A 27891-nucleotide genomic window follows, 5' to 3' on the forward strand; every position below is an offset into this window, starting at 1 on the left:
GTATGCCATTTTGACATACTATATTTTATGTTAGTTGGCTTTATATCTCAGATGCCAGACCTTTATCAGAAATATTTGATACAAAGATTTTTCCCCTAATTGTCTGTTTCCCTTCTTACTGAGTTAATTTTCTTAGTGCAAAGCTTTTCAGTTTCACATACTCTAAATTCTCTGTTTTAACTTTTATGATTGGCTTTGTTCTTTGTTTGCTTAAGAATTGCCTTTCTAGCAGTCATGAAAGGTACCTAATCTGTTTCTCTTCTACTTTATTAACTTGTATAATCATTGATACTCTGTTCATGTAGCCATTTTTTTAATCTAATTGCGCACAGTATACAATTTAACACATTAACTTAAATTTAATTTTTGCCAAAACTCCTTTGAGTTACAATATGCTCAAAGCTATCTTCCCAGTTATCCTTTCCAAGGAACTACACAGTAGCTTCTCCAGAAATTCATGTGTGATGGAAGATTATCTTTGGTGCCAAGATTATACAACAGGATATCTCATAAGTTAAGAATTGTATAGTCAGAATCTCAGTTTGAAGAGACCACAGAGACCAATTCCTACCTAAAACATGAACATGGATCTGTTTTCCAACATTCCTATGGTTACTGGCTCTCTTCAGATACTTTTAATGATCAAGAATCTGCTACCTCATGAGGTAGCTCATTTCACTTTTTAAATAACTCTGATTGGTTAGGTCTTCTTTTTTTTAACATTAAGCAAAATTTTATCTTCCTTTAACTTAACCAGTGGTTTTAGTTCAACCAAGCAGAATTAAGTTCTCTGCACCTTGTTAGCTCTCTACACTGGTAGATAGATGGATAGGTCATTTATTTATTAAACCTTAATCCTGTGCCAGGCACTACACTAAGGGGTAGAGATGCAAATATAATCAAACAAGGCAGACCCTGACCCAAGGAGCCAATATTCTAATAGCATAAACTCCACATAAATGGGAGCTGAAAAGGGAGTGGAATTGGTCAAGAAAGGGAAGGGGAAGGCAGCACACATCTCTCTAAGGCCTCATTGAAATACCTGTACCACCTCCCAGGGTGATCCCAGTGAATATAGCACTGGCTTTCTAAAGAATCATAGAACCTGTGTTTGAAAGACCCTTTTACCATGAACAAACCATTTACCTTCTGTGAGTCTCCAACTCGTCAATTTTAAAATGAAATAGTTGGACTGCGTTGTATGCAAGGTTCTTGCCTGTTGAAAACCATTTGCTCTTATGACTGAATCAGAATACTAATTTGAATGTATGTGGTCCAGTTTGTAAGTGTAGATCTTCATTTTATAGCCTACCCAACCTATTTGTTTTACGTGTATGTGTATACACATACCCACATACACATGTATATATATAAACATAAGTATATATGCATGTATTGTGTACACATGTATGTGTATGTATATGTATACACATACATACACTATCCATCCTACAAAGCTCAAATCAAGTCCCTGCCTTTTCCATGAAGTCTTCTCTGGCCATCCTGGCTATTATCAGTCCTTTCTCCATCTTCTGACAGGACTTCCTATCTGTCCTGATGAATTTTATATAAATACTTGTATATGTATATATGAGTGTGGGTATGGATCTGAATGTAAAGATAGAGGCTGGATCTGTAATTTCATTAGTGTAGGAACTCCTAAGATAGAAAACTTCCTCTATCAGTATAGATCAGCTCCTTTTTCCTATCTGTAGTCTGAGAGAACTGCCTAAATCACTGAGAGGTAAGTGGTTTACCCAGGGTCACAAAGCTAGTAGATGTCATAGGCAGGACTTGAACTCAAGTTTTCCCAGCTTCAAGGTCTGCTCTCTCTCTACTATATACTGCTGATACATGCATGTACTTATGAAAAGAATGAAAAAGCTTATTTCTAGCAATATAAATTTAACATTTTCCTTGATAATTTTGAAATTTCTTTCTTTGGATGTCTCTAGTGAAATGACAGTTTTTATAATTTGTTTTGATTTTTTAAATTAGGTATAAGGTGTAACTATTTTAAAAGAACTATTTATTCCTCTACTATCAGATTTATGTGAATGGATAAAGTGTTTTTCTTCAAACTGTAAGTGTATATGTGCATAAGTATGTTGTATATGTATAAACACACACACATATGTAAATCTGCGTTTCTGTGAATTCATTAACATCCTCCCCATAAGCCTTGTCCTGATATGTAGGTGACCCTGGCTCTCAAAATCTACGCAATGAAGAACAGAATGTGTTAGATCTCATCACACTGGGAAGGATGTGCATGCAGATCAGTCAATGGATTTTATGTCTGTCTTTCAAGGACTAACCTCTCTGAATTTAGAGAAATTCATCACCAGATTGTTAGTCACCAAGTGTTTTTTTTTTAACCCAAGGCAGCTCATGAATAATATCTAAAGTGTGGCCTGATGGATCTTATGACAAAGAGTTTGGCCTCTAATCCTGCTTCTCCAAGTTCTTGTGTGAACTGATGGGAGTGAACCTGCCTGGGCCTCAGTTTCCTCATCTGTAAAATGAAGAAGCTGGATTAAATGAGGCAGTTAGGTGGTACCAAGGATAGAGTGGCAGAGTTGGGAAATAGGAAGAACTTGGAGTTCAAATTTTGCTTCACACAATAGTACTGAGAATGGATCCTGGGCAACTCACATAATCTCTCAGTCTGTTTCCTTATCTATAAAATGAAGGGGTTGAACCCTAACTACTGTCCTGTGACCTTATCTCTTGATGGCCTCTAAGGCCCCTTTCCATTCTAAATCTTCCTAGGAGTCTGTAATTTAGTAATAATGTCTCTTTTCTAGTATCTGACTCCTCCTAGGCATATACACAAATTTCTTCCACTGGTTTATGATCACTTCCTTCCCTCCCATTTCTCTACATTTCTAATTCCTTTTTTTCAAATACTTCTGAAATGTTTCTCATAGAATCATAGCCTTAAAGCTAGAAGTAACATAAAAAATCCTTTAGACCAATTTACAGATGACAAAACTGAGACCCAGAGAAGGAAAGGGACTTGCCCAAGATCACACAAAGAATAAACAAATCCAGGTCCCCTGGCTTCCAAACCCACTATACACTGACTCACATGAAAGCTCCTGCCTAATAAGAAAAATAAAATATGTGATATTTTATTTCCCCTTCAATATTCCTATCACAGCGTCTCAGTTCATTGTAACATCTAAATTCTCAGCAGTTTGCTAGGCCTGTGAGAGACATATTAATCTCATTGGGGAGGCAGTCCTTCTACATAGGAAATGAACAGTTCAGTGCAAGACAGCATACAATTACATGATGAAATTCATTGGGACAGACAGTAAGTCCTTTCAGAAGAAGGATTGGTGAGTGCTGGGGTGGTCAGAAAAGACCTGATCTGAGCTTTGTAGGATGGGTGGGATTTTGCTAGATGGACAGGAAGAGAAAAAAATACTCCTCACTGGGAAAAACCACAAAAGAAAGTACAAGATAGTAATGAGAATAGTTTATTTGAGGGACAGAAAGGTAACAGGACCAGTTGAGGCAGAAGAGAAGAGCTGGAATGTAAATACAAGCAAATAGTTTGCGTGGATAAGGTAGGACCTCCATCCAACAAACATCTCACATGTTCCTAGGATCTTAGAGATCATGGAGACCAACCTAATCCATTTAAAGAATCCCTGAGATCTCATCTGGTTTGGAATCCTTAGTTTCTACCTCTCTCTGTTTCTAGACTCACAAACTGGTCCATTCTATCTAACTATTGCATTCAGATGAGAAAAAAGACCCAGAGAAAATGGGAACAACTTACCTAGGGCCACAGGACCTTCAGTGACAAGATGATGAGTTTGAAATTGATGTATCAGATGATTAATTAGGGGAAATGCCACCAAAGACCAAATCCAGATTAAGTTCTTAAGCAGGGGAAAAAGCAGTGAACAGGAATAGGCAAAAAGAAAAGTTGTATCCATTGGTGGAAAAAATAGCTTTGGTCTTATCCCAGTCCAGATCTGAACCCATTGTTCAGTTCTCACCATTTAAACTAATAAAATTAGTTTTCCTCGTTTTAGGAAAACTGATCTGTGATGGTTTTCAGAAAGGCTTAGAGCAGAAGATGCCTACAAGGAAAACTGTATTATGTACATTTTTTATAGGCTATGTGATTGCACTGGTGTTGGGAGGTTCTCAAGAAAACTAGTTCTCCGAATGCAAACCAGCACCTTCTCTATATCTTATATTTTTAGAGAGCTGCCTTTGAACATTAGAATATTAAGTGACCACAGAGCTAGTATGTATCAGAAATGGGACTTGAACCCTGACTCTGAAACCAGCTCTTTCCACTATGGAATCCACTATTCCAATCTCATGGTCTAAATATAGGCTTATTTTTTGATTGTTGCTGTTTATTTCATGGGGAAACAAACGTTCAGTAGGGTTGTGTATTGGAATTGGGGCAAGAAGACCTGTGTTCAAATCCTCATTCTGATGCTTTTTATCAGTAGGCTAGTCCAGTTCCCTGTCTGGTTCTCAGTTTATTCTCTAGAAATCCAGGGGCTTGGAATAGGTGAGCTCTAAGTTCTCTTCTAGTTCTAAATCTTGTGATCCTGGCTCTTATTCCTGAGTTATCTCTATTTGTTTCCTCATTCTCAGATTGCCTGCCTGCCCACAGAGATATCATCTGGATTTCTCAATCAGTCATTTCAATTCTGTCCGACTCTTTGTGATCCCATTTAGGGTTTTCTTGGCAAAGGTACTGGGGTAGCTTGCCATTTCTTTGTCCAGCTCATTTTACAGATGAGGAAACTGAGGAAAACAGGGTTCAGTGACCTGCTCAGAGTCACACAGCTAGGAAGTATCCAAGGCCAGATTTGAACACATGAAGAGAAGTCTTCCTGACTCCAGGCCTGGTGCTGTATCCACTGTGTCATCAGATCCCAAAACACAAGACTTCTCTGTCTGTTTCACTTGCTCAATACCTAGTACCAAGCATGATCAGAACAGTGACAGGCTTGCCTATTGGAATAATCCTGGTACTAGAGCTAGTGCATGCTGATGGTACATCTGGAAATGGCCTGAGCCTGAGCTCAGCAGGCATTCCCTCCAGGTCTCCAGAAAGTTAAAAACCTTTCATAAAATGCTTATTGTTGGCTCTTCCTCAGCCCAGCCTTGTAGCTTTCTGCTATTATGCCCCTTGCCAGCTTCAATTTCTTTTTTTTAGTAGTCAGCAGATTTGAATTTGCTGTTACAAGGAGAGCAGAAAAAAGAGACAGGTTCATGTTTTTAACCTTCAAAAAGTTCAGAGGTTCATTTTAAATAAGCACAAAAACTCTCAGTACTCTTCCCTCACCTTCCTCTCCCCTACATTTGTGAAACTACTGGAAATCCTAGAAACTCCCTTTCCATACAGTCTTCAGCCCGAGTTGAAGTGTGTGTGCCCATTGGCATCCAGGCCAAAAAAATAGTTAGTGAAACAGAAACAGGGGAAAGAAGAATTGTCAATGGGGGAGGGAGGGAAAGTTTTGGTCTCATCCCAGTCCAAGCTGGAGCTCATTGTTCACTTCTTGCCATTTAAATCCATCTGTTCTCCACTGTGCTCATATAATGGCGGTCTTGCCAGGACGTACTGTCCCTGTTTCATTGAAATTAGTTTCCTAGAATAGCTATCCTCAATGGTTACCAAAGGCAGAAATGGCTTGTGTCACGACAGCTCTGGTAACTTCAGGATCCAAACATCTACATACACTCCAGATGTTCAAGGACGTCTCCTGGCCAAGAATTGCCTTCCTATCATACTTAATGTCCAAAGTCTACCTGCAACCTGGACCCCTCAGTGGTGGCCCTGTGACCCAGATCCCATCTGGAGGCAGAGATCCAAGGAACTGACAGCATATAAGCAGACAGGCAGGTACCATTCAGGTTGTGAGAAATGCATTTCAAGACTTAATTATACCACAGGTATATAAATTACAGAAACATGTTAATGCTCCCATGATTAAAATTATAGAGCACCTAATTGAAAAAGCATAAACTGAATTGAAGAATTCCTAATTATAGTTTGCTTTGAGGTGTTAATTTCCTCCCTAACAGATGCATAATTTCTTGGAACCCTGCAAAAAGGGGGCCACTGCGTCAGCATGTGGGTTCTGGAAGTATAGGAAGGATTGTCATCAACATATTCTGGAAATAGACATCGAAGCTGCACAGGGTCCAGGAGTGAGCTCTGCCCCGACGACCTGGGTAGCTTTAGGGAAAAGGAAGCCACACTGAGCATTTCAGATGTAGGAGAGGCAGTGCCTGGTGGGGAGATACAGTGAGATGCTGTCCCGGAACAATCAATGGGAGAACAAGAAAAGAATAGAAGAGGGGACAATCTGAACAGTTTAAAAATAGTAAACTGCTAGATGTTGTGTACGGTTGTGATAGAGCTTTTGAGTTCTCTGAGAAGCAGCACCATCTAGCAAATAGAAAGGATCTCAGAATGAAGAAAGGTCTGGGTTCAAGACCTGACATCTACCGACTGTGTGACCCTGAGCAGTGCTCTAAAACTAGAAAATGAAGAGAAGGTGCTAATCTGCAGTGGCAGTGAAAGGTCCTCGCCTTTGAGTACCCTACAGCAAAAATGGCTGGTAACAAAGGGAGGGAGAGGGAGAGGAAGAAAGGAGAAGAGGAGAGAAGAGGCAGATAGAGAGCCTGAATTAGAGAAAGACAAAGAGACAGAGAAACAGAGATAGGGAGATGGCCAGAGAAAACCAGAGATGAAGATAGAGAGGTGAGACAGTCAGATATAAACAGAAAGATATAAAGAGACAAGCAGAGAGAGGCAGAGATAGAGACACTGAGAGATGGAGAGAGACAAGGTTGTTTACAGGACTAGGAAGAGGGAGGAGATAGTCTCAGTAGTGCCATGCTGTTCTGACCTGGCCAGATCATATTCAGAGTATTGTGTTCAGTTCTGGATACCACATTTTAGGAAGAACATTAGCAAGCTGGACCCCAGTCATAGGGGGGTAAAAGTGATGGTGAAGGGACTGGGCACGCAGAGCTACGTTTAGGAGCTTTGAGAGTGCAGAAGAAGGGGTGTGCATTCACATAGAGGTGGGGGGTAATGAGCAGAGAACATATTGTTGGCTTTGGATAATTTGAAAGGTTGTCATGGGAAAGAGGTGCTAGACCCCCTGAGGGCAAAACTAAGAGTAATGGGTGGAAATTTGAGAGAGGCTGATTTCACATGGATGTGACGAAAAACTTCTTAATGTTTAGAACTGAGTGGTAACTTGGATGGGACGACCAGGATTTTGCTCCAGGGCACTGAATTGAGAGTGTACCAAATTTAGAGGATACTGACAGAGCTTGCAGTTAGCAACACAGAGGTAATGGAACTTATAACCTAGTTAGCATTAATTAGTCCATATAAAACATAGGCAAGCGGAGGGGATCACTCCTCCTCCACCCACTGCCCTCCAAGGCCCTCCACATATAACACCTTCCTCAGAAATAGCTTTAAGCTGGTAAGGGGGAGGAGAAGGGGATTGAATATAAAGTTCTCTGTTTGGTCCTTAAAGCATTTAATAACCTGGCTTCTTCCTACCTTTCCAGTTTTCTTATATTTTACTCCTTTCCCTGTTATCATGGGAAGGAAGCACTAGACCCCCTGAGGGCAAAACTAGTTTAACAAAGAATGATTTCACTTGGATAGAAGGGAAATCTTCTCAATGGTTAGAACAGGAAGGAGCAGTAACTTGGAGGGGACAATCAGGATTTTGTCCAGCTATGATCTGATCCAACTATATTGGTCACCTTAACAATTCTAACAATTCTTTATTGCCCGTTTCTATACCTTTGCACCAGGTGTCCCCCATGCCTCACATGTCCTCCCTCCTCACAACCATCTCTTAGTTTCACTGGCTCCCTTCAGGATTCATCTCACATCTTACCTTATGCAGAAGGGCTTTCCCAGGCCCACCAGCTCTTAACGACTTCCTAATTTCAGATTGTCTTCATATACTTGGTCTATATTTCATACATATGTAATTGTTACTTGATGTGTCCCCCATTAGACTATGAGGCCCTTGAGACTAGGAGTGGTTTTTGCCTTCAGAGCTTTGTAAGCCTTGCTTGCACTTAGCACTAGTGCTTAGAAATTGCTTGCTGACTCTTTTCCCTTCCCCTCCTCAACCTCTCCTTCCTGAGGGAGAGTTTCATGCTACTTATTCCAGGAGGTCGGGTTTGTGGTACTTGTCTTAGACATGAAAAAAACCTGGAGCTGTCCAACACAGAAACAAGGATGTCTTACGAGTGAGTGAGTTCCTCATCTGTAAGCAGACGTTAGCTACTTGGTATATATATGGTACAAAGGATCCCTGTTGACGTTTATGTAGTACTCTAGGAATTGCAAAGGGTTTTTCCATTCAGGTATGGGTCAGCCTAGACAACTTCTGTGGTAGAAGAGAGTTAGCTTAGGTTGGAAAAAGGATGACGAGTTATCGAGGAAATGATGAGTGATTAACAGGAAAGAGAGTCAACAAAACTGAGTCCAGACATCCCAATGGCAGTGTGGTCCAAGCATATTGGGGCAAAGAGAGTAAGCAGTAACTGGTCTGAAGAGCCAAGACATTAGGTAGCTGGGTGGATTTGGTGACAGACAACTTTGGCCTCAATCCTCATTTGGCATCCATCCACTTAAAGCCTGTATAACCTTGGGGAAGTCACTTAACATCTCTGTTCCACCATTTCCTAAAATGAGAGACTATACTAGCTAATCTCTAAGATCCCTTTCAGTTCTAAATCTGCCCTCCTATGATCTACAAAATAAGAATTAGAGCTAACATTTATAGAGAGCCTTGAGGTTTGCTAAGCACTTAAAATATATCCTGTTTACATATATCACCAGCACTGTAAGGTATTTTATTTTATTATTCCCATATCATTATTATTGTATTATTCCCATCTTATAGATGAGGAAATTGAAACTTAAAGATTTGCCAGCATCACATAGGTAGTAAATGCCCAGTAAGACAAGAGATCCATGGGAAGAGAACAATGACCCTAGTTCTGGTGTAATAAAGTCCAAAACAAGTGGGAATGCTCACAGAACCAGATTAGGAAAATGATACGGAGAGTAGAGTTGCTTCAAATCTTCACAATTTGCTTCATAAGAAGAACCATCCTGTAAATGCCCGGTTTTCCAGGCTGAAGTCCTGCTGAAGTCATTCTGGACAGTCTAGTCTAACACCCTTATTTTACACATGAAAGAAGAAACGTTGAAAAAGGAAAATTATTTAAGATGTGCACCTTCTTAGGGTCAAAGCTAAGATGAAGAACTATTTCTTCTAACTTTACTAATCCCTCAATTTGCCTCTTTCCCCCCAATTTATGTATATTTCACACTGTATATAACTTGTATTTAATTATGTATCCATACAATCATAGACATCTAATTGCAGGGCATCCTTAGAGGTTAATCAATAACCAAGCATTTATGAGATACTTACGATTTAGCACCAGGTATTATGTGAAATAAACTCTATTTTCACTGAGTTTTCATTCTAAGGGGTAAAACAAGTGCACATATAAGTATGTAAAAAGTGAACAAATACAAAGAAAGTGAAACAGCTAGTAGGTAAGTGCACTGGATTTGGAATCAGAAAGGCTTGAGTCCACATCTGGCCTGAGGACACTTACTAGTTGTGTGGCCAAATTGCTTAACCACTTTCTGCCTCAGTTTCCTTGCTTGTAAAATGGGGATAATAATAGCCTCTACCTCACAGTGTCATTGCTAGGATAAAATGATATAATACATGTAAAGCACTTGGTAAAATTTAAAACGCTATATAAATGGTAGCTATTTAAGGAAGTTGGGCAGCTAGGAGTTTCAATGGATATAATTCTGGACCTGGAGTCTAATGCTAGGCCTGGACTCCAACACTGGCCTCAGACACTTACTAGTTGTGTGTCCCTGGGCAAGTCACTTAAACCTGTTTGCCCCCGTATCCTCATCTGTAAAATGAACTGGAGAAGGAAAGGGCAAACCACTCCAGTTTCTTTGCCAAGAAAACCCCAAATGGGGTCACAAAGAGTCAAACATGACTGAAAATGACTGAACAACAAAATATAAAGAAATTAGGGAAGGAGCCTTAGCCATTGAATCCTGCAGCAGGAAACCTTCGTTTGGAAAATGATTCTGAGCTACAACTTTAAGAGAAAGATTTTTTTGGGTGAAGTTAAGGGAATGCATCCTAAGATTGAGGGGGGCTAGTGCAAAGGTCTAGAGATGGGAAATTTGGAGTGATCTGTGTGAGGAACCCAGAGAAAGCCAATATTGCTGGCTTGCAGAGTGAGGGAGAATAACGTTCAGTGAAGTTGGAGAGATAACTGGAGTCTAGGTTGGGTGGGGCTTTAAAATCTAAGCAGAGAAGTTTTCATTTTATTCTCTGGGCAATAATAGGAAATCACCACCATTGATACAGGAGGTTAGTCACATGGTTGGCTCTACACTAAGGAAAAATTACCTTTTCAAAAAAGTATGTCAGGTGTAGCAATGTGAAGGGTGGGCTGGAACATTGAGATACTTGAGGAAGGGAGATGAATTAGACTGTTGGAAAAATCTAAGCAGGAAGTGAGAGTCTGAACTAAAGTGGTAGCTTTGTGGAGAGAAGGGCTTAGGTGTGAGAGGTGTTGTAAAGGAGAAACAAAGAGATTTGGTAACTGAGTGTGTGTATGAAATAAGGAAAAGTGAGGAATCCAGGATAATCCAACGGTTGCAAACCGAGGGAGACAGAAGTGACAGAGCAAGAATCCAAACCTAGGATTCCAAAAGTCGACTTCACTTTCCATTGCACCAAATTAATGATGGAAGGGACCTTAGAGGTCATCTAATACAATATTGTCATTTTACAGATAAGGAAACTGAGGCCCAGTATGGATAAATGACTTGCCTAAAGTCACAAAGGCAGTAAATGGCTAAAACTCAGACCCTGTGGCAACAAGTTCAGTGCTCCTAATGCTGCATGGTGCTGCCTCCTAATAGAATGTAAGACACTTGAGGGTACAAATGCTTTCATTTTTGGCTTTGTATTCTCAGAGCCTGACACAGTGCCCAGTTAATTGTTGTTGTTTAGTCATGTTTAACTTCCTGACCCTGTGGTCCATACTGTCCATGAAGTTTTCTTGGCAAAGATACTGGAGTGGTTTGCCATCTACTTCGCCAGTGAATTAAGACAGAGCTTAAGTGACTTGCTCAAGGTTACTTAGCTAGTGTGTGAGGCTATATTTGAACCTGATTAGGTCTTTCTTATTATAGGCCCAGTGCACTATTCACTGGGCTACCCAGCTGCTTCTCACCTGGTTAATAGCTGATGTTTAATAAATACATGCTGGATTGAATCAAATTTGAATTGAATCCTATTCCCAGGACAGTGCTTCTCTCCCAGCCCCCACCCACATTACCATTAGGGTCTGTCTGGTTGAGAACCTTTAAGCACCCAGAGGAAGACTTTGAAGTAGCCAAGAAGTATAGGCTCAATTCATCTGCCTGCTCAAATTGAAATTTCTGTGAAACTATCTGTGAAACAATTTATTTGGGAGAATTGAGAAGAAAACAGCTATCCACATTACATTATTCCTTAACTTCTTGTTTTCTATACCCTAAATACAATTCAAAATCAGACCTATTTAAGCTACAGCTGGTGCAGCATCGTCCCCTCCTCCTGGTAGTCAGGAGAAAGCAGCCCTGACTTCATTAGCCTGGAGAAGAGCCATTAGAAAAGTATTCCTACCCCAGGGCTTGGTGTGAATAATTTTTGTGCCCGGCTCTGGGTGTCTTCTCAAATAGCATTGTTAATACACCTTGTCTTTGTGTGAGCGAGCTTTGGATGGCACTGTTCTTTTATTCATGATTTCCCTGAATAAGGTAACCATTAAGAGCTCACAAATTATTTGCAACAAGTCTTTCTCTTCTGATTCTACTGTTTAAGGCAAGAATGGGACATCCTTCCCGAAGCCTGTGGGACGTGCCTCTGTGATGAGTTTGAAGACCTTGTTTTCGAGAAGTGTATCTGAATATGGTTAATTATTTCATGAAGGAATGCATGGGAGGAAATCTTGCTCCACTCACCACAAAATCACTGCTTTCAAGAGTATCTTGAGAGGTTTGCAAGTGATGCTAGGGAACTTGTTTTTGGCTTCCTAGGAGAGCCAGACTTCTTTAGCATGTGAAAAGTTGGCCAAATACAGAGCCTTTATGTTATAGCAGCATTGTAGGACATCTCTAGATCAAGCCTCCTAAACTGGCATTTGTCCTTGGTCCTCCTACTGCCATGAAAGAGGTCGGCTCCAAGGATGGAGAGAACCCTTGGGAATGGGCAGTTATATTGTGAGTGCCAGAAGAAGAAAGGTTTTAAGTTATCCTCCAGAAGTTCATGGAAAATCATAGAACCATTTAGTTCACTATCCTGTTTTGCAAATAAGGAAATTGTGCTCAAGGTCACATAGCTTTTAAGTGACAGAAGGGAGCCTAGAACCCAGATCATCAGACTTCCATGTTTTTCTACCTCAGCAGGCTTCCTTCTTGAAGCAATCTTACTGGATGCTTCCAGCAGGCTTCCTTCTCAGAGAATGTCTCAGAAGTTCACTGGGAATCACTCTAGAGTAGAACCTGGCCTGACTCCACAGAAGTGGTCCTCTAATGTCAAGTCAAGAAAACAAGCTTTTTTTTTTTTACACTTTTTACGTGTCCAATCATGGAAAGCATTTCCATATTAGTCATTTTGTACAAGAAGACTCAAATAAAAGAAAAAGAATGAAAGAAAGAAAATGAAAATATTATGCTTAATTCTATATTCAAACATCAGTTCTTTCTCTGGAGGTGGGTAGTATTTTTCATCATGAGTTCTTTGGGATAGTTTTAGATCACTGTATTGCTGAGAATAGCTAATTCATTCACAGTTCTTCATCGAACAATATTGCTCTTACTATGTACAACATTCTCCTGGTTCTGCTTACTTCACTATGCATCAGTTCATGTAAGTCCAGGTTTTTCTAAAATCATCCTGCTTGTCATTTCTTATAGCACAATAATATTCCATCACAATTATATACCGCAGCTAAGCCATTCCCAATTGATGGGCATCCCTTCAATTTCCAGTTCTTAGCCACTGCAAGATGAATTACTATAAATATTTTCAGAATAAGCATTTATTAAGTGCTTTCTATGGGCCAGGCACTGTACTAAACCTGGGGAATACAAAGAAAGTCAACAGCAGAGTCCTTGCTCAAGAAGTCAGTGAAGGAGTCTAATGAGGAAGACAGCATGGAAGAAAAGGGAAAACAGAAGTCATTGAGAATGGAGCTCTTATTTTCAGGGGTAAGAATAGAATGGATGGACATCTATGCCAGGATAGTAGCAGGAAGTAAATCTACAGGTTGTTGTTCGATTGCGTCTGACTTCATGACCCCTTGGATCATCCTAGGGATAACCACAAGAATGAAGTAAAGGGACAAGATAGTTAGGTGAACATTGTGTGAGCTGGAGCTAGGGGAAAGCTCTCTTTGAAGCTGTCTCTGAGTATTTTCTTTTGAACAAAAGTGCCGCATTTATCTACTCTTTGGATGTTGTTTTGGAGTTCCTTGGCTCCCCTGTTGCTTCTTGATCTGTTGCGTGGATTGGTTTGTGGAATATAGTAGGTTTCAGGGGCATGTATCTTGATCCTCCTGAATTTTTTATTAAAACCAAAACAAAAACATAGCTTCTGCTGTAGAACCCATCTCTCACCCAGTCTTCTCTTAGGGTGGTAGTATTTAGAAATAACAAATTCATAAGGTATATTTTGTGAAGTCAGTGGGTTTTGTATTTTTGGAAAATTTGGTCTTAAGCTATATGTAGTAAATTCAGTTTTAGATTTTTTTTTTAATTCCCTAATTCCCCTTCCAAACTCCATCGAACTAGAAATGATCTCCTCTCTCTCTCTCTCTCTCTCTCTCTCTCTCTCTCTCTCTCTCTCTCTCTCTCTCTCTCTCCCTCCCTCCCTCCCTCCCTCCCTCATTTGATCTCATAGTATGTTATTTCCCTCTTGTGTACTTATATTCAAACTGGCATCATATTTATCTGGTTGAATATCTTACCTCCCTTACTAGATTGAAGCTCCATGAGGATAGGGACCATGCTTGATTTATCTCTATGTCTTCCTTAGTACTTATCATGGAGTTTATACATAGTAGGTGAGTGAATGAGTGAATAAATGCCTGTATACAGGAAAGAGAGAGGGAAGGAAGGAAGGAAGGATGGAAGGAAGGAAGGAAGGAAGGAAGGAAGGAAGGAAGGAAGAAAGGAAGGAAGGAAGGAAGGAAGGAAGGAAGGAAGGAAGGAAGGAAGGAAGGAAGGAAGGAAGGAAGGAAGGAAAAAAGCGGGAAGGAGAAGAAAGGAAGAGGGAAAGAGAGAGAAGAAGAAGAAAAAGAGAGAAAAACTATTTATTAGGCAATTACTGGATACAAATCACTCTGCTTCCTGCTGGGGATCCAAATCTAAAAGGAAGATAGCTCCTGCCTTCAAGGAGCTCACATCTTAATAAGGCAACATATGCAAGAAATTTTAGCTGCAAGTCAGATGGAAAGACCCAAGGATACTTAGGGTGCAGCAGCAAAACAGGTGACAGTGCATCTTCTTTAATGTTATTTTTCCCTTACCTATTTCTGATGCTGAACCACTTGGCATTGCTTAAGTCTTTGTGGGATAAATGAAATGCACTCAGAGAATTTGCTAAACTGAGTTTATCTATTTAGTAAAAATGAGAGTGAAATCCATTTTTATATATGAGCAGTTCCTGATTTACAAACACCCAATTTATGGATGCTCTTTATAAGCGCATGGCTGTTACAAGGAGAGTGACCCCAGGTGTGTCAGTTGGGTAATCACATGAGTGCTCTTTCTCCTCCTGGAGCTATTGGACTCTTTTTCCTCCTTTCTTTCTCAAAGTAGCTCATCCAGCTGACTGGGACCTCTTCTCCCCCGACCCAATTTAAACCTCTATTTCTACTTGTAGTGGCAGGTCTATGAAAACTGACTCCTTAGTTTTTTGCAGGGGCAGAGGAAAGAGTAAGGCATCAAAGTATCTGTTCTTCCACCTCTGTGACTCTTATAGTCCCAGACCATGTTTCAGAAACCATCCCAGCTGCTTTGACAAGGTATCCGGGATCCGGGATCTCTGCATCTGGGTTTTCCTAAGAAACCTAGATGAACCTTATTTGGTGCCTTGTATGCACAGAATCACAATTAGCCATGATGGGCATGCCTTTCTTCAATGTTGATTATTGAAACACAATTTGAACTAGGCCTCTTCTGAGTTGTTTTCTCACTCTCAAAAGAAACATCATCTTCATCATCTTCATCAGTGTGCCTCACCGTTGAGTAGGATTCTAAGTGTTCCCTGCAAGTGACACATAGGCGATCGCTTGGCCCCATTGTACAAGTTATGTGTTACATTCACCACTCCCTCCTTTCCCCCATTTCCTGTATCTTAATTTTCATTTTCAAAATGGGGTTTTTTTATATTTCATACTGTTTGCTGTATTGTCTTTCACTGGAGATAAACTGCCTCCTGGAGATTTCTAGGAAATGACCAACAAAGATCATTAAATCCAGGTTATAGTTTTGCATTTATAGGCAAGAATATAACTTTATGGTCTTAAGGTATTCTCAGTGTGGTTAGTACTTCGAGGTCTACATATTTTCCATGACACAAGATCACCTATTTGATGATTGTTGAAGTTTTGTTATTTACAGTCTGTGTAATAAAAACAACAATAATTTGTTAGCCAAATGTGACTGGCAGTTAAGGTTTGCAAAGCGTTTTACTTCTCATTTGAACCTTACGACAAACAACCCTGTGAGACAGGCATCATTGTCCCCATTGTACAGATGAGGACAGTGAGAAGCTTAGATTAAATAACATGCCTCATTCCAAGTTCAGGACATTATCCTCTGTGCTACATGGATTCTCTGTGTCTGTTTCACACACACAAAAAAAATGCATTATTGAGAAGCTGGCTATAGGAAGAATTTCTAAGACAGGAATCCTGGTTCACCTTTGATTTCTAAAGCAGAAAACAAGATTTATTCACACTAGGGACATATATATACCATACATGTGCAGGCATGGACACTTGTATACATTCAAAAGTAAGTTGTATTGAAAACATTTGACAAGAAAGATCTTGGTGTAGTAGAAAGAACATGGGTAGAAATCAGGAGACTGGGGTTGGACTCAGCTCTTCCACTTACTAGCTCTGTGAACTTAGGTAAGTCATTTCACTCAATTTCCTTCTTAATTAAGAAAAGGGCGGAGAGGAATTGGGCTTAATGGTTTCCAAGGTTCCTTCAAGCTCTGATACACTATGAATCTAAAAAAGTAGTGGATGGACAGCGCTTTGATGTGCCTATCTAAAGCTTAGAGGAAGGCTGAGGGAGGAGAATTGGATGACCTTTCCTCAAGACAGAGCAGTATGAGAAAAGAGAAATATATGGAGTAAATATAATTTGTTGTAGGATAATTTAAACTACTCTCATATTGGCGTCAGAATATTTTCCCTGAAAACTACCATTCCCTTGCAAATTTTCCTGAAGAGTTTATTGCAAGCTCTTCTTTTGAGTTGTAGAAATAGCTTTATTTATGTTTGATTTTATCTTTACCTGTAAACTTAAATAAAGCATCTTCTTCTACACATGCATTTGCAGCACAATGCAGAGGAGGCTAAGAATGACATGTGAGGGAGACAAGAATACAATTTTCCTTCTTCCTTTTTTAAAAAAATGTATATACTAAGAAGAGGGTAGCTTACCTTTTCTTCCCCTTTTCTTACACTAACCATAGGCCTAATGTCTGTGAAAGCAGACTGAAAATGAATATATGCAACCAAATCCTAGAATTCTGGTATGTAACAGATGGAAGGCATCCTAGAAATTCTCTTAGTAGTCTAGCTCCAAGGTCTCAGAGTTAATAGCAAAGTCAGGATTTGGACCCAGGTGACTGTACTCCCATGCCAGGACTCTCCAGTGCCCTGTCCCTCACACCCACATTAGGTGATATCCTCTGGTTGTCTTTTTAAATAACCTTACACAAATGCCTCAGGAGGGACAAAAATGGGAAACAGTGAGCCTCAGTCAGTGTCTGGGTTCAATCCAAGGCTTAGATGTTAGAAGTGAAGATGTTAGAACTGGAATTCTTCACCCAATGATTTCATTTCTATAGGAACTACACTAGGGCAAAGGAGCAAGGGAGGGATGCAACATTAATGCAGGCATCGTTTGGGAATGAGATAGGCTTTGTTATTTTGTGTGATTCTAACTAGGCTGAGAATAAAATTTGGGGACTCACAAAGAGAAAAGAAGAAAGGACCCCCCCACACTCCTCCCCAAATCCCAATACTTTGTCTATTTCTGAACGAACAGGTCTCTGGCCAAAATGTAGGCACTGCTATGGAAAGAGATTAAAAGGAAGCAAGACGCCGTTCCTGCCTGCCTGGCTTGAAGTCTATCTCGTTTTCCTTTGCCTTTTGCCCTTCCCTTATGCAAACCACTAATCCTCCACAAGCTGACTTTTTTCTTTGCTTTTCTGCATTTTTTTTTCAGTGCTTCTGCAAGTGTAGAGGGATTAGCTAAGGTAGGTTCTGCAGAGTGCTTAGGTCTACTAAGAAGAGAAGCTGTTAAAATTAAAAAAAAAAAACAAACAAGCAAGCAACTAATTAGTTGAACTTTTCTCTCCCTTCTCAGACTGCCTTATATTTACTTTTATCTGTGCACATGTTGTGTCCCTAAAGGAAATGTCAGCTCCTTGTGAGTGGGACTGTTTAGTTTTCTTCTTTTGAATCCCCCAGGTCTAACATGGTGACTGGCACGTAGTAGGTGCTCAATAAATGTTTATTGAATTGAAACATGCATATTTCTAGGGGGCACAGTAGATAGGGCAAGCACCAGGTCTATCAGGAATCAGAAAGACCTGAGTTCACAGTCAGCTTCAGATATGATAAGGTATACGACTTTGGGTTACTTTTAGAAGTACTGTATTTTATTGGGGCAACTACCGTGGTACATGGATAAAGTACTAGCACTGGAGTCCAAGAGGACCTGAGTTCTAATCCAGCCTCAGACACTTACTAGCTTTGTGACCCTGGGCAAGTCACTTAACCCCAATTGCCTCAAAAAGAAGAAGAAAAAGTGCTGTATTTATGTAAGGAGGAAACAAACAAAAAGCCAAGCAAGTGGGGAAAGCTGTCCAGATTTTCAGCTTTCCAAAGCTGTTTTGTTTGGAATGAAAATTCAGGAGCTGTCCCCTTCCCCTTCCCTCCCACCTCACCCCAGCAACCCAAGCATCCACATTATTGTTTGAAAACATCTACTATCTTTCAACCTAGGCTATGGCCCCTTAAGCAAAGGAGGGAGAGAAATGAATGGTTTACTCCTGATGCTCTTGCAGAAGCTGCATTATTCAGTATGAGAGCATCTTCTGCAACATAATGTATTCAGCATAATCTCCCAGTCGTATTCAGAGTCTGATAAAACAGAATCTCAGGACATAGAAGTATAGTACAAAGTCGGGGTTCTCAACATCAGGGCGTCCGTGAATCTGTATAGGAAGAAGTGGCATCTTTAGTTTCACTAACCTCTAACTGAAATTTTCTATTTATTTAAACCAAATTTCTCTCTCAGCCTCAGTTTCATCATCTGTAAAAAAAGGGGGAGGGGTTAATAATGGCACCTACCTCACAGGGTTGTTAGAGAAGCAAATGAGATAACATATATCAAGTGTTTTGCAAAACTTTAGATTGCTATGGAATTGCTAGCTCTTATTAATAATTCAATAAAAAAATTATTGTGAGAAGGGTTCCCTGCCTTCCAAACTACTAAAAGGATTCATGATAATAAAAGTTTAAGAATTCCTGGATTGGAGCAAAGAGTAGTGTCACACGAAGTAGCTTTATGACCTAAGGAAGACCCTCCAGGCTTCAGTTTCCACATCTGGAAAATGAGAGCAGTAGGTTACGTGATTGATAAGGTCCCCTCCGCTCTGCATTCTGTGACATTCTATGCCGTTCCAGAACATAGGCCTATTTTTACTGAATTCACTTCCTCTAGAAGTTGAGGTCCCAAAAATTCAGGTCAATAAGTTAAGTAATGTAAGGGTCATATTACCATGGATTTAAAACTAAAAGGGACTATAGAAGTCATCAGGGCAGTTAGATGGTGCAGTGGATGGAGCTTTGGTCTGAGGTCAGGAAGACTCATCTTCCTGAGTTCAAATATGTCCTCGAACACTTACTTAACCTTGTTTGACTCAGTTTTCTCATCTGTAAAATGAGTGGAGACGACTCCACCATCTCTGCCAAGAAAGCCACAAATAGGGTCACAAAGAGGCAGATACAACTGCAATGACTGGACAACAAAAATAGAAGTCATCTATTTAAGTCCTCTCATTTTATTGATCAGGAGAACTGAGGCCCAGATAGGTGAGATGACTTGCCTAAAGTCACCCAGATACTGAGTGCTGAGGGCTATGTCACAAAGGTACATCTCATTGCATTCAGTCTTCCTACCTTGTTCCCCATCTAATCCTAGAGAACAGAAATTATATACACATCCTTCTGGGAAGATACAGAGCTGGTGAAGATGAACTTGGGTCAGTAGACTAGCCATTTACTTCATGCAGGAACTCAAGATGCTTTAGTCCCAAGGTGGCTGCCTGTTCACCTTTTCCCCTCTTGCCTTTAGCTGTTTGGCATAACTGGGTTCTTTCTTTGCTCATCTTCTTCCTCCCTCCCTTTCCCAGTGTCTATCAGCTGGTCGTCAAAGAGGAGAGACTTCAGAAGGCTCGGCGGGCTGCAGACATCATTGAGTGCTTCTCAGTGCCTGTGAGCTACAAGAATGCTTCCAGCCTAGATTCTCTACACTATTTTGCAGCTGAATTGAAGCCTGTCAACCTTCCAGTTACACAGCCATTCACAGTGGGGGACAATAAAACCTACAATGGCTATTGGAATGCTCCTCTCTCACCCTTGAAGAGTTACAGCATCTACTTCCAGGCTTTAAGCAAAGCCAATGGAGTGAGTATGGGAAAGGAGAGACTCACCTTTCCAGTCTTTTCCATTTTCAAATTCATTAAGCTGATTGTTGGTCCCAGGAAGGCCAAGGAGAGAAGAATCCTCTCCCTCAGTAGCAGCTTCCCTCCAGCCTCAGAAGTAGCCCAGGACTTTCAATTAGAGGGTCAGAAGGAATCTGGGTGTGCCTTGGCCATGGGGTCAGTATTCCCTACATGACAGAAGTGCGTTTTCAGAGTGGTTGCTTTGCAGATCTAAGAAAGCATGAGATTTGAACTGAGGCCACAAGTGAACTATCATGGGCCTTATGACAAGGGGGTCATCAATAGCTCAAGGTAGCAAGAACCTATGGGTTTGTTAGTGTGTTCCTCCAGAGATGCAGACTACGTATAATTTGTAGTTTTAGAGAGGTCGTGACTTATTGATGATCACACAGCAAGTGAGTATCAGAATATTTGAGCCCCATTAATTCTGAGTACAAGTCCAATACTCTAATCTTGCTTATAAGGGTAATATATGAGGGATTCAGGTAGAAGAAATATCAGATAAATGAAATCAACAATTCAAGGACTTGTGACTCTATCAACATTCTATCCTGATACATCATAATAATATCTATGCCATAGCAGATGATCTTTATTGAGTCTTTGTGGACTTCGACTCAAGAATGAGAGAACTTGGGTTCAAGTCCTCCCCCTTCCCCTCCCTCCTTGACCATTACTGTCATATACTATCTGTGTAACCCTGGGCAAATCACTTAACTTCCTTCCCTCCCTCAGGATGGGTTGGACTAAATGGCCTCTGAGGTTTCTTCCATCTCTAGGAGGTTCTTAACGAATGCTAGTTGATTGATTAGGTGTTGTTTCACTCCTGTCCAAATGTCTGAGACCTCATTTGGAATTTTCTTGGCAAAGATACTGAAATGGTTTGCCATTTGCTTCTCCAGCTCATTCAATGAGTAAGGAAACTGAGCAAAACAGGGTTAAGTGACTTGCCCAGGACTGCATAGCTAGTTAAGCATCTAAGACTGGATTTGAACACAGATCTTCCAGATTCAATAGAGTATTTATTAAGCACTTATTATGTGCCAGGCACCAAGGAGCCAAGCACTTGGAATATGTATAAAAGCAAGAAAATATTGCCTTGACCTCAAGGAGCTTACATGCTGATGGGGGGAAACTAGAAATAAAGGGAAACTGAAAAGAAGGAGGGGAGTACCACTCAGGTGTGGTATAGAATGGCCCGGGAAGTGACATGGAGAAAAATAGGACAGAGTTACACCTATCAGAACAGAAGGATCCAGGGACAGAGTTCAGACTATTGGTGAGGGGGAGGTAGAGATCATGGCCCAAAGAGAGAAAGCATGGCCTGGAGCAGACAAGGTGGTGATACCTGATTAATATTTACCAACTTGTGGACAACTTGATGACATGCCTCTGTGAAACTAGGTTGGCCCTGTGATGACAGATAGATGGCTAGTATATCACTGGTTCTTTCTAACTGGCCAGGATTTGTTTTATTTACACCAAAGGGACTCAGTTCAGGAAAGACTGTACGCATAAGTCCCAAATTTCGTTGTCTTAGCTCTGATGGTTATTGCTCATTGAAATAAAACTCTTCTGGAACAGAATGTGCCTACCAGTCCAGTAACCAGAAAGTGTGCTTCCACTTTGTTTTCCATCTTATCAATGTCCCTCCTGTGGGGAGGGACTGGATTAGGTACTCACTCCAGATAAGTTCTGACCAGTACAAAGCACAGAGATACTATCACCTTCTCTGCTCTGATGATTCAGTTGGATAATGCTGCTTAAGGTTTTCATTCTCTTGGGAGTAAAAAATGTGTTTTTGAAGTTTTATTCCCTAATGAGAACCTGGGAATCTAAAAGGACTTCTTCCCAAATGCCTCCCTCCAGAGGACCGAGAATCTTGAGTGACCTTGGTTTGCTCCATGTTTCCCGAATGGTCCTGCAAGTACAATCCATGGCAGCACACAGCAGCCACAGAGTGCAGTCTGACAATGTTTCCATTCCACTCTGCACAGATTGAGCTCTGCTGAATCTACTCTTCTCCTCCCTTTTACCTTTAGCCATCATTGTTAAATTGAAAAGAGCATAATTAACAGTTAGATACAAAACAAGTATGGCAAATTAATATAAAATTGGAAACAGAAACACCTCTCGTTGGGCAATGCTATTTTCTGCTCTATTGTATGTGGAGAAAAGACTTAGGATCATAGATTTGGAGCCAGAAGGGACTTTACATGTCATGGAATCACAGTATTTCAGACAAGGAAAAAACTTGAAGAGCTATCCAAGTCCAACCCAAACATGATAAAGGTATCTCTCTATAGTGTATCCAAAACGTGGTCATCCAGACTTTGCTAAAAGTCCTTATCCTGAAAGGGCCAGGGTCTCCCACTGTATCCTGAGCCATCTCTAATCATCCTGATGAATATCTGATCATTGGATGCAGATGGCTCTGGAGGAGAAAGTAAGACTGGTGACCTTGCACAGCCCTCCCTCCCTCAAATCAAAGTTAACTGCAAGTCATGTCATCATTTCCCTGATGTCATGGTCCTCTTCAGAAACAAAAGACAAACATAACCTGTGAGTAGACCGAGCTGCCTGAAAGGGGACCCAGCTAGCTGGTTAGCTCAGCTCATCTTCTCCCTCTCCCTTTCCTTCTCCTCTCCAAAGGAAGCTAAATTTTGGTGGCCAGAAGATGCCCAGTTAACTTGGGGTTTTCCTTCTTTCTTTCTTTCTTCCTTTCTTTCTTCCTTCCTTTCTTTTTTCTTTCCTTCTTCCTTTCTTTCTTTCTTTCTTTCTTTTTTCTTTCTTTCCTTCTTTCTTTTATTTTCTTTCTTTCAGTTCAATTTGAAGCCCATAAATTGGACCACAATAGGTCCCTGCCCAAGCTCCACTTAATAGCTGTTTTGGGACCCTCCTGGCTGAGAATGAATCTCAATGGTAACTTTCTCTTTGGAACAGCAACTCTGAGCGCCTTACCCTCCCAGCTTGATTTTTTTTTTCTTTTTTCTGATTAAAGGGGCCATCCCTTGACTACTTCTTAAAGAGGATTATTCACTGAATTGGCATTATCTCACTCTAAGTGTGAGACCTTAGCTTAAAAGAGCCAGGGTTTCCCATTGCATCCTGGGCCATCTCCAGTCATCCTGATGAATATTCGGTCACTGGATCCAGATAGTTCTGGAAGAAAAAATGAGGCTGATGACCTTGCACAGCCCTCTCTCACTCAAATCAAAGTCAAGTGCAAGTCATGTCTCATTTCCCGAATTTCATGGTCCTCTTTGGAAACAAAGGATAAACACAAAAGAGGTACTATAAGGGGGAACCCACCACCTCCTAAGGTGGCTCATTTCACTTTGAGAGAGTTCTGATTTTTAGGAAATTTGCTGTTGCATCAATCCAGAATTTACCTCTTTTCATATTGCTTCCTTTCACACACTCTATTGTCCATCCAAGCTGGCCTCCTTGCTACCCTTTGCTCTTGATATTCCATCTTCCATCTCCATTTCTTTGCACAAACTGCCAACTATGCATGGAATGTACTCCATCCTCACTTCCACCTCTTAGAATCTTTAGGTTTCATCAAAAATCACCAATATGCACCCATTTCTTATCTGTCTAGCTGTTAGGCTACCTTCCCCATTCTCCAAAACTACCTTGTATTTGTACATATACATTTGTATATACACATATAGAGATGTATTATCCCTTCCTCCAACCCAAATAGAAGGGAAGCTCTTTGAGGGTGTGGACCATTTCATTTTTGTCTTTGTATTCTTAGGGCCTAGCGCAGATGATGTGCTAAATAAATGCTTTATTAGCTGCTGACAGTTGATATCGGTTGTTCGTAGTTCCCAGACTGTCTGAGAGCAAATCATATTGTATCTCATTTCTCTTCCAGGTGACAGTCCTTCTATTACTTGAGAGCAGTTATCATGTGCTCCCAAACTGTTCCAAAGGCTAAACATCCCCAGTTACATCCCAGATCCTTATAGGGCATGAACTCCAAGTCTTTCATCACTCTGGTTGTCCTTTTGTGGGTGTTCTTTGGGTCATCAATGACAAGTTCAATTTACTAATGACTAGCTCATATTTAGCTCAATTTCATTTTACAAATAAGGAAACCAAGGCAGGAAGGGGTTAAGCCTCTTATCCTGGGTCACACGGAGAGTAAGCAGCAGAGCTAGGATCTGTACCCAGGTGCTCTGATTGGAAATTCAGTTGTCTTTCTTGTTTACCATTCCACTAATATAGCATAAAGCTGATCCATTTAAAAGGCTGAATCAGTCAGACACTAAGTCAAAAAAGTGTGAAGTGAGAAGGTCACTTTTATTTTTCTCTTACCCCTTCTTTTTGAACTTCCTAACTAACATATTTTCCTTTTAAAAAAGCTATTGAAAGGTCTAGGATGTGTTGAGAGGGGTCATTGTGCTTGGAGAACAGCTGTTTAGGATTAAATTAGAGAAAATTCTAAGCCACAGAATTTTTGCAAAGAAATCAGATTTAGTTACTTTCAGGCATTTGCTGCTGACAAAATGTTTCCAAATAGAGGTGCACCTTGACTTGCTTAGGAGCTAGATGTTTGGACCACACAAGTAAAGACTTGAGAGACATGGATGCTGTCTACGTGTGGATGAAGAGGAAAGAGATTCCCTGTCTTTTTCTTCAGATGGAAGAACTGAAAGGACAGGAAATAGTTATTGGGAGACCAGTTTTAGCCTAACCCTACTACTTTGCCCAGTGTGACGCTGGATGAGTTATGGAACCTTTAGGGGTCATGGTTCCCTCATCTTTTCCTTAAAGACAAATAAGTCATCTCTCAAAGAAGCAGCATCTGAAAGACACTGACAAATTGAAAAATGTGAAGAGGTCTAGCAGTTTGGTAAGGGGACTGAAAATCATGTGAAACATGAATGTGGATAGTTGACCTGGACAAGACAAGACTTAGAAGAGACATGATCACTGTCTTCTTCTGTCTGAAGAAGGAAGGGAGGCAGGGAGCTCAAGTGACTCCTCCTTTTTCCAGAGGAGAGAACTAGTAATAATGATAGGGAGGTAGACCTCATTTCAGTAGAAGGAAGAGTCCCTAAACAGTCAACAATATCCAGTAATAGAATAGGACATTTGTTATTTGGTGATATTCCCTCATCATTGAAAGTATTCAAGCAGAGACTGAATGAGCATTGAAGGCAGCCAGAGTAGCTAAAGCAGATAAAGTGCTTGACTTGGCATCAGAATCCCTGAAATCAGATTCTGTTTCAGATGTTTCCTAGCTGTGTGATCCTGGGCAAGTCACTTAGTCTCTCTCAGACTCAGTTTCCTCATCTGTAAAATGGAGATAATAGCCCCAGTCTCACAGCATTGTCATTGTTAAGAGGATCAAATAAGATGACCTATGTCTGAAGTGTTTTGCTGATCCAAAAGCATTATAAAAATGATCATTGTTGTAATTATCATTATTCCTATTACCTGCTAAGGATGATCTGCAAGAGATGTACATTGAGTAGGATGCTGAACTAGGTGATGTCTAAGGTCTTTTCTTCTTCTAAGATTCTAGAGTATGGTGGATATGCTAAAAAAAAAAATTTAAAAAAAAAAGGTTATTTTCTTAAGAAGATTAATTATTGTCTTACACTCATCCACAGTGTTGTTTCCAGTGTATTAATATTTCAGTCTGTATCTTCTTTGTAAATGACACTCCAATATAACAAAAAAACAAAGTTGACTAGACTTCAAAAAAGGAAAACTAACTAAAACTAACTCTATAGTTTGGAGAAACCCAGGAATTGAGGACAGAGAAGAGAGAAGTCTCAGGTTCAGAGCTGAAGTTGGGTGGTACAGTTTGGTACCTGAGTGGTGATTTGATAGACCACAGCTATAATGAAAGAGAGTTGGGGCAGGCTAGGCTAGGTTAGATGGCTCCTTTCACATTCTTTTTCCAACATCTCCTGACTACTTTTCTCTTACTTTTCCCTCTTTCCTCCTTATCTCTCTTTTTTCCCATCTTTGTTCTTCTCCTTTTCTTTCTCTAGCCCTGTTTTCTTTTTTCTTCTCCATATACCTAATACTCTTCCTTTTTTACTCCTCCCTTTCACTCTTTTCCCTTTTTCTTTTTCCCTACTTTTCCTTCTCTTCCTGAAGCCTGACTTGTCTGGAAAAAGAGAACATAGGTGATAGGCCATACTTTCATCTACTCACATTGCTATTAAGTGACTGCCCACTTAGAGCATTGTTTCTAGTAATGGAACCATATATCTCCATCTGAAAAGTACCCCAGAGACCACTGCATCTAGTGCAACATGAACCTTACCCTCTATTTTATGAGAAAGGTGAGGCTCACAGTTAAGGGACTTTACCCAAGATTATATTGCTAATGTCAGAAGAAGGATTTGAACGTGGGTCCTCTAAATGCAGAAACAATACTCTTTCCATCATACCAAGAAATCCTTGAGGGATGGGGAGGGGATGAAACAAAAACAGAAGTTGTACAATTGGCCATTATTGCATCATTGGATAGTTCATCCTGGGACTTTCCCCCCACAAAGCCCTACCCTTGAGTTTCCTCATGCCATGAAACTGACCTGAGGCTCCTAAAGGCAAAAGATAACCACTGGTATCTTACACCCAGCTGGAAATGCTTAATTAATTTTTGGCATCTAAACTAAGTGTGAGTTTTAGTTGCTGTTAAACAGAGGAAGGGCTGCCAGTTTCCTCACTGAAAATAGAATTTAAGCTTGTTCGGATCTGTTGCTACTGTGTGGGGAGTGAGGTGAAATTTCTGAACCAATATAGCCTTAGTCGTTGAAGCAGAAAAATGTTACATAGGATTTGGAACTGGAAGGGATCACTAAGATCATCTCATCTCACCTCTTTATTTTATAGGATTGAGGGAAATACTATATGTAAAGCACTTTTCAAATCTTAAAGTGCTATGTAAATAAGAGCTATTATTATTACAGATAAGGAAAGTAAAGCCCCCAGAGGGGGAATTGCTTACCAAAGGGCACTCAAGTAGTAAGGACCAAAATTGAACTCTGAGTCTCCTTGCAACAGCAAGCTGGTGGCAAAGGCTAGGATGGGGGTCAGATAAGGACAGAGAAGTATCAAAGTGCAGAATGCAGAGGCTACAAAGATAGAAGGGATCCCAGACTTGGTATGGAAAAGAACTCCTCCAACTAGTAAAAATCAGGTTCTCATAAGGTAAATCAGCCTCATTTAGGTATTCAAGTTGGCAATTGCTGCCATTTTCCAATCTTCATAACTATCATTCTACTATTTGCATGCATCTAGGCTTCTCCCTGTTTCCCTCAGTTTCCTCATCTGTAAAATGAGCTAGTGGAGGAAACAATAAACCACTCCAGTATCTTTGCCAAGAAAATCCCAAATGTGGTCATGAGAGTTGGACACAATTGAAATGGCTGAACAATAGGGTTTCCAACTATAGTCATGAACAACCATTTAAATGTTAACTTCTTTTTTCATGGACTTTTCTATCAGTTTCCCCTTTGCCCCACCCTCACCCCCAGTAGCTAGTAATCTCAAGACTTCAAATAATGTTGGGGAGTTTGTTGTGGCTGGAGACTAGGAAACTGCCTTCCCAATCCTTTCCATATTCATTTTCCTATAACAGGCCAAGCAGAAATGAGATCAGCCAAAAGAGGCTTCCTTGTGCTTACTCTGCTGGCTGGCACTATAAGAATCATGAGATCTTAGATCTGTAAGTGGAGTACACCTCAGAAGTCACCTAGTTCACCAGATCAGCATAATAAAGCACAGAGAGGATAAGTGATTTGTCCAAACTGAT

At 40.5% G+C, this 27891-nt stretch overlaps 1 protein-coding gene and 1 long non-coding RNA gene across 7 annotated transcripts in view; one reads left to right on the forward strand and one right to left on the reverse strand.

The window, feature by feature from the left end:
- PTPRT (protein tyrosine phosphatase receptor type T) overlaps nucleotides 1-27891 on the forward strand; it is a 1308680-nt gene that overhangs the window by 1069554 nt on the left and 211235 nt on the right. For all 5 annotated transcript variants that reach the window (XM_072631465.1, XM_072631466.1, XM_072631467.1 and 2 more), the window contains one exon: nucleotides 19794-20067. In XM_072631465.1, the coding sequence (XP_072487566.1) occupies nucleotides 19794-20067 (274 nt within the window). The remainder of the gene's footprint in view (nucleotides 1-19793; nucleotides 20068-27891) is intronic.
- Nucleotides 18308-27371, reverse strand: LOC140518916 (uncharacterized). Of its 2 annotated transcripts, none has more exons than XR_011972043.1 (4): nucleotides 27085-27371; nucleotides 25557-25659; nucleotides 20094-20272; nucleotides 18308-18593 (listed from the first exon to the last, which is right to left on the reverse strand). It is a non-coding gene; the product is annotated as an uncharacterized lncRNA (long non-coding RNA). The 2 variants fall into 2 exon arrangements; XR_011972042.1 differs by lacking the exon at nucleotides 27085-27371 and adding an exon at nucleotides 26398-26511 and having other exon boundaries at nucleotides 18310-18593.

Source organism: Notamacropus eugenii, chromosome 1 (assembly GCF_028372415.1).
Source record: "Notamacropus eugenii isolate mMacEug1 chromosome 1, mMacEug1.pri_v2, whole genome shotgun sequence".
Taxonomy (NCBI): Eukaryota; Metazoa; Chordata; class Mammalia; order Diprotodontia; family Macropodidae; genus Notamacropus; species Notamacropus eugenii.